Source organism: Tasmannia lanceolata, unplaced genomic scaffold (assembly GCF_043159265.1).
Source record: "Tasmannia lanceolata isolate RefF3 unplaced genomic scaffold, GAP_Taslan_0.1 ptg000013l, whole genome shotgun sequence".
Taxonomy (NCBI): Eukaryota; Viridiplantae; Streptophyta; class Magnoliopsida; order Canellales; family Winteraceae; genus Tasmannia; species Tasmannia lanceolata.
The window spans coordinates 50,666,442-50,682,270 of NW_027518690.1; the positions used below are offsets into that span (position 1 = coordinate 50,666,442).

Here is a 15,829-nt window from a genome sequence, read left to right on the forward strand (position 1 = left end):
ACAGATGGGCTCTGCTATATATATTTTTAAAAATACATGTAGCTCCCTTGGGACACTGCATAAAAACACTGCAAATAATGCCAATTCCCTCTCTCTCTCTCTCTCTCTCTCTCTCTCTCTCTCTCTCTCTCTGGTTACATGTTTGGTGATCTTGTTATTTATTCTCAGAGATGATTTTTTCACCCCCTTAGGATTATGCGTCCCCCTTTTAACGTGATTTGACATAAAAAAAAGCATTAAAGTCTGCGACAAATCACTTTAAAAGGGGGCCGCATAATCGTACAGGGGTGAAAAAATCATCTCCCTTTATTTTTAGTGACACAAAATGGTTAAGGGAGACAGACAGTGGCATGCCTAGCAACCCTCGCCTCGTAAAGAGTGGTTCCTCAATCACTTCAACACCTCACATATCGGTGGCGAGTTTGGCATTTAGTATATATAGCTTGAAAATTGGATTTGTATCGAGCAGCCCCAAAAGATCTAATACCACTAAAAATCAGATAATTGGGAAACCATTAGTTGTCTTGCTTAGGCCCTAGCTTATTTAAAACATTATAAATGTAAATCTCCCTCTCTATTAAATGCTTTATATGCACAGACATCGTTGATGCAAGACATATGTGCTTTCTAAGACTAAATTTTTATAAGTTAAAAATAGAGCAATGGTTAAAAATGCTATATAGCTAAAGTACTTAATAGCTATATTCAAGACGAGCGAGCTGATGTGATAGACTGGCCTTACCCATTTGAGGATGATAATTTTCTCTTGATCGGATTTTGGTTATTTGTTTCTGTTGGAACTGTTTTATATTAGTTTTGAGTCCTGTTTTGATGACTTTCTCAAGAGCAGTGATTATTAATAAGATTTTTGGGTCCGTCCTTTGCCTTAGTGCGCAATTCCGGATTAAAAAAATAGAAATATGTCTAGAAGTTTACCAGTAAAAGATAAGGGATTTGCTAGGCAATTTCGCGGCTTATGTTAGCGGGAGAGAACAGCCACCTCAGATGAATTAAATGAATAAGACAAAATCTGCTGAAAAGTGAGCCTAGGTGGCTGTTCTCTCATGCAAAAGTCATCCACGAAACGGCTTACTCCGAGATTGCCTAGCAAATCCACAAGGACAGATAACATTTATGAGGAATTTAATAGTTAAAGCAAACTTTGCATTTATAAGGTTCACATTTTTGCTTATAAAGAAAGAGAGTTCATTCTCGAAAAGAGATTAATTGCAATTTTGGAAATGATATTTTTTAGAGCAATGATAGATACAAGGGAGCCTTGCATAAAGAGCTAAAAAGGGCTCTGGATTGGATCCACGTCATTTTCAGTTACAATTTAAAATTGGTTGAAAAAGTAAAATCAGTTACATCTGATGATGTGGATCCAATCCAGAGCTCTTTTTTTGGCTCCTTATACAAGGGCTCCCTTGTATCTATCATTGCTCTATTTTTTATGTCCCTATCAAAATTAGTTAGTTGAGGGTCACGAGCACGAAATTTCAAATTTGATAACGTCTATCCTGTTTATTTTGTATCATGTTTGTCCTGTGTATGTGAGTATCATGTTTGTCCTGTGTATGTGAGGTTACTTTGCTCTCTCTCTCTCTCTCTCTCTCTCTCTCTCTCTCTCTCTCTCTTCCTATCAAGCAGTTTAAGAGCACGAGAAAAGTTGTGGGGACGTAAAGGAGATACTTCCATCCATGAAGAGACTAAAATGTACTCGTATGATAGTCCCACATATGTTGTGATGTAGGGTAATGCGTCCTAATAGTTGAGGCCCTTAATATTAAAGACAAGCTACTATCCCAACTTACCCACTAGAGTGGAAAAACCTATCCATATTTATGGCCATCGATTGACCCATTTGGGAGTGGATTCACTTATGTCTCTTTCTTTGTCTGATCCTCTTCGGTAGAATCCTACTTACAATGTCTCTGTCACGGTTTTATTAAGAATCAGAGTGTCCATCGAGTCTCTTATATCCTAGTACCGGTGTAAATGCTAAAATTTTTGTACGAAGTTGTAATTTTCAGTGTGTTTTTACTTTTTTAGTCCTCGCAGGGGAATATAGTGTGTGTTTTTACTATTAATATGTAATTCGGAAAAGAGCAGCGATTCGGTAATGAAGACAAAACATCTAGCCTTTACATGACAATAGGGACATCCATCGGTCACTGGCAACTGATGAATTGGCTGGACAATAAAGCGAAGAAGATGGGTTTTTTTTTTTATGGTTTTAGGGTTCAGTGCTCAAGTCGAGGGAGGGAGGAGACTGAGAATTTTGAAATTTAAATAGTTCAATTGCATCAATTCAAACGAAAATAGGAAAATTTACTGTTGTTATTATGTTGTGTATCATATACTGAAAATACCACTCATGTTTAGCTAGGGGTGCAACTGGGGTTTAGCCAAGTCGGGCTCAACCTGAACCCGATGGGTTCAACCCAATTTTGGCTCGGGATGGGTTGGGTTAGGTTTGGGGCCTTGCCAACCCGACCTCCATCCTCTAATTTTCTTTGGAAGATCTTGATTTTCTCTGGGTTATGTTTTTTTCTTCTATTTTTCTATTTGGCCCTAGGTGAACCAGAACCCAACCCGACCCCCAATTTTGGGTTAGATGGGTTGGGTTAGGGTTGAGAGATTTAGAGGCGTGTTGGGTTAGGGTTGACCATCCTCAACCCAAGGCTCGGATTGGATCGGGTTAGGGTTGAGGGAATGCTAACTTAGGTTGGGCTAGGCTTGGCCTCAACCCGATCCAACCCGACCCGAGTTGCACCCCTATGTTTAGCTTGTCTAAATTGACAATATTAATTTGGAACTGGGATATTCCATTGGACTTTTTCACTTTATTTAAGTCTCATTAATCTATATTAGGCTTGTGTCTTTGTCCTACCTAGGACAACCCAATGAAGCTACAAATTATGTCTATAGCCAACTATTTAGATTCAGATTTTTTTTGGTTTGAAATGGTAGAAAATTTTACTAAGCAAAGGAAGGGAAAGTTCACGACTGAGGTGGTCGGAGCAATACAAACAAAACATAGGACAAACAGATAAAAACAGGAATTAATAAGGAAGCTCATCAAAAATTTCGATGCCAGCTTGGCTTATAACACCATAACAGGCTAGGCGGTTTGCATCTTCATTAGCAGATCTCCGGACATTCTGGAAACGAATCAAGTAGCCCTCCACCTTGTCTTGAATCTCATCGATCAACGAAGCAAATTTACAAGGATGGGAATGAATCCCATCCATCCGCCTAATAATGTTGAGGGAGTCCCCTTCAACGATAAGTCTCTCCGCCAATCTAGTATCAATAAGACGAATCCCATACAATAAGGCTCTGACCTATGCTTTAGTAGACCTTGAACCCAATTGGGCTTGAGAATGCCCATCTAACGGCTCCAACCTCGTCTCTGAGAAGACCCATCTCTGGCCAAACAGTGTTGCCAATATTCAACCTATCAAAATTAACTTCGGCCAACCCGGATCAGGAGGTGCCCATCTAGGAGAAATATACTCCGCCGTCTCCTTACTCAAGCTAACCTACATCCATGAAACGATTGAGTTCAGAAGTAATGTAGAGCTTAAAGCAGGTTTGAATTCTTGCCCAAGAGAGAATAAGGGCAATGACTTTTGTAAAAGAAATGTAGGGGCATTTTACTGAGTTCCTGAATAGGTGAGCATTTTTCTCTATCTAAAGAACATAGATCGTAGCCACAGAAGCCAATCTCCAAACAATTATTCCTGTTGGGGCCAGGGGAGTAGAACTAATAGTCTCATAGAACCAAGAGGCGAGATGCAGAAAGAATACCCAAAAAAAAAAAAAAAAAAAACACCAGTGCGTATGTACGTGCAGCAAAAAAAAGGAAATAATTCAAAGTCAAAAGAGGGTGAGCATATGAAGTCAGAATACCGAGTTCTTGAATAAGTGAGCATTTTTCTTTTTCCTAAGAACCTAGAAAAAGCCGGCCAATCCACAAATAATTCTGCCTTTTTTGGGCCATGGGGAGTAGAACCAATAGTATAGAAGATCCGCGAGAAGCAGAAGGAATACTGATGTAAAATTTGTTGGATATATGTTCTCATATAAGCCCATAGATAATGGACCTAAGTGTAGTGGGCCTTATGGGCTTAAGCCAATTAACTTAACCGACTCAATCGCTTACTCAAACACTTCAATATTTACCAACTTAAATAGGGCTGGGAGCAGCGATCTTGGCATTCCACTTTGATGCCTTGTATGAAATGCTTCAAGCATTCTACTCTCTTTTTCTCTCCACAGATTTAACATTCTTGAAGCAGGATCGTTCAACTCTAGTTGTTTCTCTCTTGTTTTTTGGGTGTGCTTACCAGCCCTCTCACCCATGGATCTTTTACACAACTCCAATCGAAAGGTGGGTGCTATTGTAATTTGGGAGATCCTGTTCTTTTATCCTCAAACCCAGTTCCAACCCTCGTTTGGAATTTAAAAGGTGTGGTTTGATCGGTTTCATCTGTTGAAGTGGGTTTTGTTTTCAAAGCCTTGATTGGAACTTGTATTGGGTAGAAATCCTTGTGGTTTTACTCCACTAGAAATTGTTTTTTGGCCGTGGGTTTGTTTCACTTCAAATTCGTTTTGGCGTGTTCTATTCTACCCAAATTAGGTGAAGCTGGGTGGAACGTTGGGGGTTTTGTCAAATTTCATCCGTGGCTTTGGGTTGAAATTCTTGTTGAAACCGTTTTGGAAAAGAAAGTCGGTTCTTGGAACTCGGCCTAGAATATGTTTCTTGTGCAGATTCCACGCTTGGATTGGGTTCTCGCGATTCACCAATCAGGTGCACTCTTTCCAATTTATTTTTGTGATTATAAAATGCAAAAGACTGCTATTCCCTTTGAGATGGTCAAACTTCAATCGTTTGGAGGATCTGAGTTCAGTTCCTAGAAGCGAAAGACTCAGTTCGGTTTGAAATATGTGAATGTTTTCTATACTGTTCTGAGTACCTTTGCTGATACGGAAGAAGATGTTGATGAATCTTAATGAAAAAAGGATGAGAATTTCTGCAAAGACTTCCTATTAAATTATTTATCAGATCGTCTTGCAGAAACTTACAGCAAATTTTGGCACTGCTAAAGAAATCTGGGATCATTTAGATGCTCAATTCAAGAAAGAGGAGGAATTGTCCAAGACTCACCTTGTGGACAAATTCATGGATTTGTACTGAATTCTTTTTCAGGAAGAACTAGATACTTTCATCTTTACACTGTTGATTGGATTCATTTTCATGAAATCCATTTTGGTAATTCACAGGGATTGGCGAAAAAGGAGGAGCGCATCTTGATTTTGACTTTGATGAAGATGACTTACTTGATGAGTAAATCTTCTAAAGTTGTAAAGACTGAGTGCCTTCTTTCAGTATGTGTATAGAGTTCACTTATATGTGAAACTTTATTTTGGATCTTGATGAGAATCATACCCCATGAATGAATTCTTCTTAGAGCAGTGGGGTTCATGTATATATGAAGCTACCTTTTGGTCGAGTTTATTGTATATGAAACTCTTGGTTGTTCATAAAAGTATTCGTGTTTTTTAAGTTGGATTACAGATCTTTTATGATAATGTGATGTGGATAGTTCAATATTTTGTTTGAACATCACACTATCTATCTATGGATCGTGCTATACGTAGAACATTAGGAGGAGATTGTTGGATATATGTTCTCATATAAGCCCATAGATAATGGACCTAAGTGTAGTGGGCCTTATGGGCTTAAGCCCATTAACTTAACTGACTCAAACACCGACTCAAACCCTTTAATATTTACCAACGTAAATAGGGGCTGGGAGCAGCGATCTTGGCATTCCACTTTGATGCCTTGTATGAAATGCTTCAAGCATTCTACTCTCTTTTTCTCTCCACAGATTTAACAAAATTAATCCAATAAAATTGAATTTTAGGATTCTTAAGATTGTTAGATATAATATGGAGAAATTAAGGGACTGATCTTGGCTTACTCGAACCCAAATTGGTGTAACTCAAACTAGGAATTAGTCGACCCCAAATTGGAGCAACTCAAACCCAAATGCAGTTGGTCGAACCAGGATTTGGAGTTACTTGAAGCCAACTTTTAATGTACTGTTAAAATTTCAGAATGAAAATGGACCTGTAAAAACTACATTGCTATCGATTTGACAAAAACCTTTTGCGAAAATTAGATTGTTGATGACGAAGGCGGAGTCGTGCCACATGGTTACTCTCCTTAAGAATCGTATCAGCCCCCTACGCAGTGCAACCAGGATCTGCGAATCGATGCTCTAAGATAAAAATACAAGGAGAGAAAATTGTTTTTATCTTTGTAAACTAGTGTACTGTTGTATAAACTCTGTATGTTTCTGTGTTTGCAAATCTGTTGGATTTTAGGGAGGCTTCCTTCTACCTCTCTTTTATAGAGGAAAAATATGACCGTTGGAGAAAAAAACACACCATTAAAGAGTGAAAATGCCTCTCTTCCAACAATCACTTTTGTAACAATTTGAGAAGATGAAATGGTTCACAACGGTAAGAAATATTAATGGCGCAATTAACAAAATGTTTAGGGAATAAAAACCATTTAGGAGTTAATGAAAAAACCAAAACTGTTTTAAAAAGATATTTTTATTTACCCAAACCCGGAACTTGGAGAATCGCCACAGTGCGCGCATGTGTGTTTTTGTATGAACTTTGGTTCATGTAAAACTGGTTCGCCCAGCAAATTCGAATGCCCCCTGAAAGTTCCAAGCCTTTCCTCTACTCCACCTCTTATAAGGAGGTGAAACTTTCTTGAAAGTTCCAGTATATGTGGGACTAAAATTCTTGAATTGGAGTTGAAACCATGGTTTAAAATTTCGGTTTCGGAACCGGTTTCGGGTCCTTAAGTTTCCGAAATTCTGACCGAAATTTCGGTAGAAATCAAGCACTGGTGTCATTTTCTTTCGGTTAAAATTTCGACCGAAATTACCGAAATTCCGGTCAAAATTTCATTTTTTTAAACCTGCTGTAATAATATTTTAAACTGTACAAATTGTCGAAAATTTCGTCCAAATTACCCAAATTTCACACCATGCACAAAAATGCAAAAAAAGGGTGGAAGTATCAAGTTTGAGGCATCCATGAGACCCCATCGCACAATCCTAACCGTCCATTCCAATGAGATTTCTCTCATCTCGCTTATTTGATGGTTAGGAAGGATAGTCGGATGAGTGCGTTTTTTGGGTTGGGGCATCTCCGGAATAGGACCCACAAGATGAACGGTTCAGATTAAGAAATTGGCTTACAACATATGCTTCAATGTCCTCGATCTATTCTCTGTGTGATTGGATGTCATCACATGAAAAACCAGGGAGCTTCACTCCTCGCTTCTCAAACTCTTTTGCGTATTCAGCCATCTTTGCAAGCTCAGTCGTACATACAGGTGTGAAATCCCCTTCACACCCACAAAAAGATGATTAATTAATGAAAATACAAAGGGCAATGATATTATTCGCCCTCTTTTCTTTCCTGGCCCACCCCCTTTGTAGTTTAAAAATAAAAGAGTTGCATGAATACCTGGGTGATAAGTTTGGAGAGGTTGAGTGCATGGAGAGCACGTGGCATGGCTGCATAGAAACCCATGATTCATCACATGATGACATGTCCAGCCATGGAACCAAAATTTCGGTAAAACAATCCGAAATTTCGCCGAAATAATTGACTGTTTCGGTTTTATGCGATTTCGGTGTCGGTCTCCACTAAAATCCAAAATTTCAGATTTCGGTCGAAATTTAAAACCATGGTTGAAACTCACTTCAGACACCTCTGGGTCTTGGGTTCAAATCTCTACTATTATTTTCAATCTTCCCTCCAAAATTTTGTTTTAGAAAGTAACTTTTGTCTGTTTTTATTTCAAAATTTTTAACAAATACCCAAAAAAAACAGTGGGTATGCAAGTGCAGCTCAAAAACAGAGGCCTCTATAACAAGCATGGCAAATAACAAGATTAATCTTAACAAAGGAAATAATTCCCATAAAGCTCTCATAAGCAAATTAAAAAAGGGAGATCTTATACGGTGGATGGCCTTACCCACGACCCTAACTACATCAGGGCCCAACAAATGAATGGTTAGAGGCACCCGAAAAATTTGGGCCGCACTGTTTTTCGGGGCTGCACGTGCATGACAGCCGTCGACCATATAGTTTGTCTTAAAAAGGAAAAGACAAGGCCAGTTTGTGCTATTGTCAAAACATGTAGAGCGAATATCAATAGCCTAAGTTTAATATTTAACGTCTGTTTGAACTTTGAAGGGATTTGCTAGGCAATTTCGCGGAAAGCCATTTCCCCGGTAAGCCATTTCGCAGTTGGTTTTTGCAGGAGAGAACAGCAAACTCAGATGAGTTAAAAAGGATAAAGACAAAATCTGTTAGAGTAGTGAGCCTGGGTGGCTGTTTCTCTCGTGCATTTCGTAGCTGACTTTTGGATGTGAGAGAACCATCCACATCAGACTACTTAAATGAAGAAGCCAAAATCTGCTGAAATGTGAGCATGTGCGGCTGTTCTCAAACGCAAAAGTTATCCCCAAAATGCATTTCCGCGAAATTATCTAGCAAATCCCATTTTACAGAATAGATCCATAAGTAAAAAGGGAAATGTTATCAGCACTACTGTATTTTGATGAGGGCACTCTCACTTTATTATTAAAAGTAAGGTATGACCCATATCATAAGATGATCCAAACCGTCCACTAGATGGGCCACAGCCTAAATAGGTTGTGCTCCAAAAATTATTTCCATAGGTTGAGAGAGTTAGGATCAACACTCTAACATTCAGATCGGAGGGTTAAGATCAACCTATGAAAATGATTTTTGGGACACAACCTATTTAGGCTGTGGACAATCAAATGGACGGTTTGGATCATCCTGTAGTAGTGCGGGCCATGCCGTACTTTAAATAAAGTGAGGAGTGCCCTCATCAAAATACAGTAGTGCTGATAACATTTCCCAGTAAAAATTAGCTTTTAAGCTCGCAAGTGTGAGGATGTGAAAAATCTGCCGCCTTTTCCCGAACCTTCGACTTCCTTCCGTTCCTCCTTCCAGACAAATCCTCCTCTCTCTCTCTCGACCCTTTCTCGAATCCTCATCAAAATCAAACACCCAGAAGAAGAAGAAGAAGAAGAAGAAGAAGAAGAAGAAGAAACATAGGCAGCAGAGAAACAGTGAGAGTATATAGAAAAAAGAAGAAGAGAAACAGATGGGTGTGGATTACTACAAAGTCCTCCAAGTGGACAAGAACGCTAAAGATGATGATCTAAAGAAAGCATATCGAAAGCTCGCCATGAAATGGCACCCTGACAAAAACCCTAACAACAAGAAAGAAGCCGAAGCCAAATTCAAAGAGATCGCTGAAGCCTACGAGGTCAGTTTTTTCTTCATTCCTCTTTTTTTCCCCGTTTGGATTGCAAGAAAAACATTTCCGACGGAATTTTTTTTCTTTCCATAATTTAGAGAGAAACAATCTTATTTTTTCTTTTCACACCATCATTAGGTCCTCAGCGATCCGCAAAAGCGTGCTATTTATGATCAGTACGGAGAAGAAGGGTTGAAGGGGCAGGTTCCACCGCCAGGAGCCGGCGCCGGTGCCGGACCCGGTGGGTATTCGTTCTTCCAGACCGGAAACGGGCCCAATGTTTTCCGATTCAATCCTCGAAACGCTGATGATATATTCAGCGAGGTTTTTGGGTTTTCGAGTCCGTTCGGAGGCCGAGGGGGTTCGAGATTTTCCGGGGGGATGTTTGGGGATGATTTCTTTGGATCTTTTGGGGAGCCATCTGTTAATCAGACGCGGAAAGCGGCACCGATCGAGATTCAATTGCCGTGTAGCCTCGAGGAGCTGTATAAGGGGACTACTAAGAAGATGAAGATTTCCAGGGAGATTGCTGATGCTAGTGGGTGAGTTTTCATTCTTTTCCCTTTTGTTTTATTGGGATTGGGTTTTGGACGTTTTCTGATTCTTTCCTTCCTTTATATGATAAGTAATGGGCAGTAAGGAATTCTTTTGTTATATGTTTGTGGTGTTTGCTTTTTTATGCTTAGGTACTCTATGTTCATTTCATTGATTTCCTGTCCTTTTAGGCATAGATTGTTTGTTGAGTTCACTTGTTTTTCTTTGTAAGGGGCTTTTTGTTAGTGCTTCACATGTTATTTGTCTCTCTTTATATCTGTTGAGAGGGTCACTGAGATGCCATGCCTGAATCTAACCACCTTCTTGATAATTAAAGATATGCTGCAATTGCAATTTGAGTGTGTTTTTTTTGTACGCCCAAATTGTTGGCCCACTTTGAATGGATCGATAATGCTGTGTTGTGATCATAAGAGCAAGGCAAGGGAGCTTGGGAGATATACAGCCGAAGGCCCGTGTAGAGCTCCACCAAAACACAAATGTAACACCAAAATTAAAAGACTTTGACAAGAAATCTCTACACTTACCATTCAAAAAAAAAATAAAAAAAAAATTCTCTACACTTCTCCCTTGAACCTTTACCCTTGAAGCTTCTCTCTAAGCTTATCCTTGAAGCTCTTAAAGCTGACAATCTGTACAGCAATGACTTCATACTTATAGACTCAAGACAAACACCTAGTTGTACTCCCCCAATATCCTTTAGGAATCCTAAGCAACAACATACGAGATCTACATTGACTCTTTGATATTCTAGCCTAGACATTAAGAACTATAGAAAACACAAAAAATAATTACATATTCCACGCATAATAGCTACCCTAGAAGACCACAATGACTTTTCGCAAAACCAAGATGTATTGATTTTGATTTACAATTTTCAACACAAACTGCAATCTTCAGCATTAATTTTGTACATGTGTTTGGGACATCTTGTCCCTCCTTGTACTCTGCCATTTCGCTTTGGAATGAAATTGTTACTTTTCAAAAAGATGAATGATTTCCGTACTTAATTTTGATGCCCATAATTGTAAGTCTCATCACTGTCCTCCAACCAATCATTTTGTTTCTTGAAGCCTATTGACGACTAGTTCTAATATTGTTGTCTTGCCTCTTTGAGTATTTAGCATGTATGCGCTGTGCTCTTCTTATAAGCATCCTGCTATAACAACCCCATTTTTGTTCAGAATATAATGTAGGTAAACAGGAATCAGCACGTAAATCTTCATGTATCCCCTCTGCTCTGTATGTTGTATTCACTTGCATGTTTCATGTGTTCAGGAAAACCATGCCGGTGGAGGAAATTCTAACAATCGATGTGAAGCCTGGTTGGAAGAAAGGAACGAAGATCACATTCCCGGAGAAAGGGAACGAACAGCCCAATGTCATCCCTGCCGATATTGTTTTCACCATCGATGAGAAGCCGCACAATGTATTCACGAGAGATGGTAATGATCTAGTAGTCACTCAGAAGGTGCCCCTGTCAGAAGCTCTAACAGGCCACACCGTCAATTTAACGACTCTGGATGGCCGTAAACTTACCATTCCCATCAACAACATAATCCATCCAAATTATGAGGAGGTTGTCCCAAGGGAGGGCATGCCGATACCCAAGGATCCCTCTCTTAGAGGGAACCTCAGAATCAAATTCAACCCCAAGTTCCCTACAAGGCTCACTGCAGAACAGAAGGCCGGACTCAAGAGACTGTTGCCTACCTGATATCTGGTACTGGCTGCCTCTTTCTTGTGAATATTTTTTTGGCTCTTAGTTATATATAATAGAAAATATGTGTAATGGAATATAGCGATTTCGTTTGATACCTTTGTTAATTTAGTGCGAGGTTACATGCAATAAGTATAATTTACAGCTTCCATTCTCTTGCTTAAATTGTGACTTGCATTTTGAATATTAGATTAAGGAATTTGCTAGCGTCCATCGCAAGGGCATTTCGTGGAACATCTGTTGCAAGTGACAGCAGCCACATAGGCTCACTTTCCAACAGATTTTGTCATTATTAATGAGGTGGCTGCTGTCACATGCAACAGACGTTCCGTGAAATGCCCTTTGCGATGGACGCTAGCAAATCCCTTTATATTTACTAACTTAGAAACTACAGTTTCGAATAATTTAATAGAGGGGAAAGGTTTTTATCGTTATTTACTTCTCAATGTTTCTTTGTATTAATTTTTTGCTTAAAGGGTTTTAAGATCACTTAAAGATTTATTTTTTTATTTTTTTGGTGACTTAAGTTTTCTGTTTTTTTTTTCTTGATTTAGAACGGTGTTGTTGTAAGTTGAAAGATAGAAGCTAGAGGAGCTACTACTTGCATTTTGCCTCATCATAATGGACCTAGAGAACATTGTGTTGCAATACAAGCTAATTCCTTGAGTTAGGGACATTATGTTGCAATACAAGCTAAATCCTTGATTTAGGGGTCTTTTATTTTCTGTTGAAACCTTCTTTTTTGTTTTTTTCTTTCTTTCTTGGAATGGGTCCTACTTGGTCTTTAAGTAGGGTACGTTGGTAAATGCACAAAAAGCAAGAAGGGTTATGGCAAAAGAAGAGTTTTCTATTGGGGCTCTTGGATTGCTTTTATGGTTAAGCAAAAGCTAGGTTCTTTTTTTTTATGGGTAAGCTGGGGTTTGGCAAAATGCCTAGATGAGTGGGATAATTTGGAAGAGGAGTGGCCGAGTCTCCCTTCTCCCAAAGAACAACAAAATGTCAACATTCAGAGAACCTCCCGGAATACCCTCTTTGCCCAAGCAACTCCAAGTCTTCAATCGAAGCTAGATCAAATCGATGATCTAGACTCGGGTGAATCCGAGGTTGTAGTTATGAAAGCAGAGAAATGATGGGAAACTCACTGGTTGGATATTTTTTGGGAAAAAGACCATACTACATGGCTTTTAAGGAACACCTTGAAAGGGTTTGGAAGATCAAAGGTACTTTCCAACTCATAAGGATTCATGGAAGATTTTTCCTCTTTAAGTTTAATATTGCTGAGGACTGTGAAAAAGTTCTAGAAAGCCACACTACCTTTGGAGGTTAATCTTTGATCCTTCGAAAGTCAACCCCTGACATCTCTCTTGAGAGGCTTTCCCTCTTTTCAATCCCAGTTTGGGTTCGACTTCCAGAGCTTCATTTGAAAGTTTTGGACTCAGCATGGTTTAAGCAAATAGCCAGCAAAATTAGGAAACCTTTGTACATGGGTGTACAAACAACTGAGGGATCGAGGCTGAGTTATGCTAGATTATGTGTGGAAGTGGAAGCCGGTGCCAACCTTCCGAACCAACTTGATCTTAAAACCTCCACAGGTGTGACCCAGTAGAAAGTGCTATACTGATGGAAACCTCCTTCCTTCATGTAACTAATGGAAGACTTTCTGCCATTCTACCTCAAACTGCCCAATGAAAGATTCTAGGGTGGAGGTCAAAAAAGAATGGAGGCCGGTGCAGAATTCAAAAAAGAAAGGAGGAAGTGGATCATTCTCTGGGGAAGAGAGATGAAGGAAAAATGGACTTAGCGAGTCCAACCAGGGATCCTGTGAATACCACGGCAAAGAGTAGAAGAATAGAGAATGTAGACAAAGTGGCGAAAAGTGTTATATGCTAGTCGAATGGAAATCAGGTGGAAAGTACCTCTAAAAAACAAGTTGTGACCTCAAATCCTTCTCTAATTCTGGATAGATTGGAAGAGGATGAGGATTTGGTGACTCTTGATTCCGAACATGGTGGGAGCAATGACACCACTCCACATAAGCATAGTAGCAAAAGGATTGGGACTGAAATAGAGTGTTGCTCCTCTCAGGATGAGTCGGAACAGGAAGTGGATGAAGAAGAACACCCCCAACAGAAAAGAATCCCCAAAGTTTCTGATGTTAAGGAAGAGCCAGAGAGCAAGAAAGTTTAGCCAGAAGATGAAAGACACCTTTGATCAATAGGTTCTTAAATTCAAATGAGTATGGGGATTATCTCTAGAGATCACATTTATTCTCTTTTCTCTTGCTTGTTTGGAGTTTCGATATTAAGGGCATCATGTCCCTGGTTGTTCCCCTTCTTAGACACTGTCCTAAGAATTGGGGTGTGCCCTTGTTTCTTTTTATTGTATCATCTTTCTTTATTTAATACTCTGGTAGGGGTTCGCCTAACCCCAGCTTACCGATAAAAAAAAAAAGCTGGGGTTTGGCGGGGACCCGTACTGGTTTATTTTATCAAGAGAAAGATGATACAATAACAAGCACAAAACCATCCCTACTTAGAACATGCGAGAGAGGGATAGCCAAGGCTCGGCACATATGAGCGACAAACACTAAGCCTAAGAGATCTAAATGCTCAATACTTGGAGATGAAGAAGAGGAGAAAAAGTAGGGCAAGAAAATGGGGTTTCGCTTGGTGGCTCTTGGAGGGCTTTTGTGGTATAGCAAAAGCAAGTGTTTTTCTTCTTCTTCTTGGCTACTCAAAATGTGTTCTTCTTCCATTCTTCTCCATTGGATTTTCTTTATTGTAGCACAAGCATTGAGTTTCAGGATTTTCAAACTACTTCTCAAAAGTGGTTTTTTCTTTGTACTCGGTGTAGAGACTTGGAGGTTATTTTGTGGCTACATAGAAGGTTGGAGAAAAGGTTTTTTAGTGGAGTTAACATTGTACTATTGGTTCTAAATAGTGGATTGTGTGTTGCCTTATCTATGGATGTAGTTCATTATGATGAACTACGTATATTCTTGTTTTTTTGTGGTTGCTTTGTGATTGTTTTCTTTTTTCCCTTTGTGCTTTTTGCTTTTTGGAATATTTTTCTCCATCTTATTAGTGCAAGATCTTGAATTTTTTTCATGTGTTCGCCGGTGGCCGGTGTTATTGGCGGTGGGTTTTGGCTGCTATATTTTGATGCTAATATTGTAATCCTTGATTTAACGCATGGGATGGGACCAATACCATGTGGGCCACCTCATGGTGTTCTACAAGATTGTGATTTTAGGTTTATGTCCCCTTGGGACCCAACAAAATTTGCCTGACTTCCATACAAGTCACCTCTTGCAGGACCTAAAAACGTCCTGTTACCACCAATTTACCATTGATCCCGATTTTCTGCCTTTGTTGATTTCCATACATGTCCCCCTTGTGGGTTCTAAAAACTGTTACCACCAATTTACCATTGATCCCGACTTTCTGCCTTTGTTGATTTCCATACATGTCCCCCTTGTGGGTTCTAAAAACTGTCTGTTACCACCAATTTACCATTGATCCTGACTTTCTGCCTTAGTTGCCGTAGCTTGGAGAGTAATGGAATAAGCAGTCAAAAGGGAGTAGACAAGCTTGTCTAGAATTTCCACCCGGAAATAGTGGACGAATTGTAAGTAGTGTGGTTGCGTGGCAGAGTAGTGGAAAAGGTAGGGATGTCATTACCAATATAGAGTTTGGTAGAGAGAGATATGGAAGAGAGAGAAAGAGAATAAGATAAGACCTTTTCAACTCTTTTTCCACCCAAATTTCTTCATTTTGGTAACATTTGGTTGGAAGATATGGGGAGGGACCATTAGCGCCGTGCAGGTAAAAACACAAGAAAAAAGGCCTTCGTGATGGAGCGAACTCACATTCTCTTTTATTATTTAAACAGCTGACAAGGTATTACAATTCCCAAAAAGCTCTCAGCTGAATTTGGTTATATATATATATATATATATGAGGAAAGTGTTGGTGAGCTTAAGCTCACCAAATTTATGGTGAGCTTAAGCGCCCAATCACATGGGGGCCTACTTTGTTAGGATGATCCAAAGCATTCATTTGAAAGGCCCTTGGATAGATGGGGTGTGTACCAAAAATCAGCTCCATAGGATCATCCTAACACATCCATTTGTGGAGGTCAAAATGGACAGACATTGTTTG

General features: G+C 39.4%; 1 protein-coding gene across 1 annotated transcript; it reads left to right on the forward strand.

The window, feature by feature from the left end:
• The first annotated feature begins 9,026 nt into the window (after window positions 1–9,026).
• On the forward strand, window positions 9,027–11,820 carry LOC143890514 (uncharacterized). The gene is made up of 3 exons (XM_077395231.1): window positions 9,027–9,406; window positions 9,536–9,939; window positions 11,228–11,820. Exons 1-3 carry the CDS (start codon window positions 9,242–9,244, stop codon window positions 11,664–11,666), a joined length of 1,008 nt encoding a protein of 335 aa, XP_077251346.1. The 5' UTR covers window positions 9,027–9,241; the 3' UTR covers window positions 11,667–11,820.
• The last annotated feature ends 4,009 nt before the right edge of the window (window positions 11,821–15,829 follow it).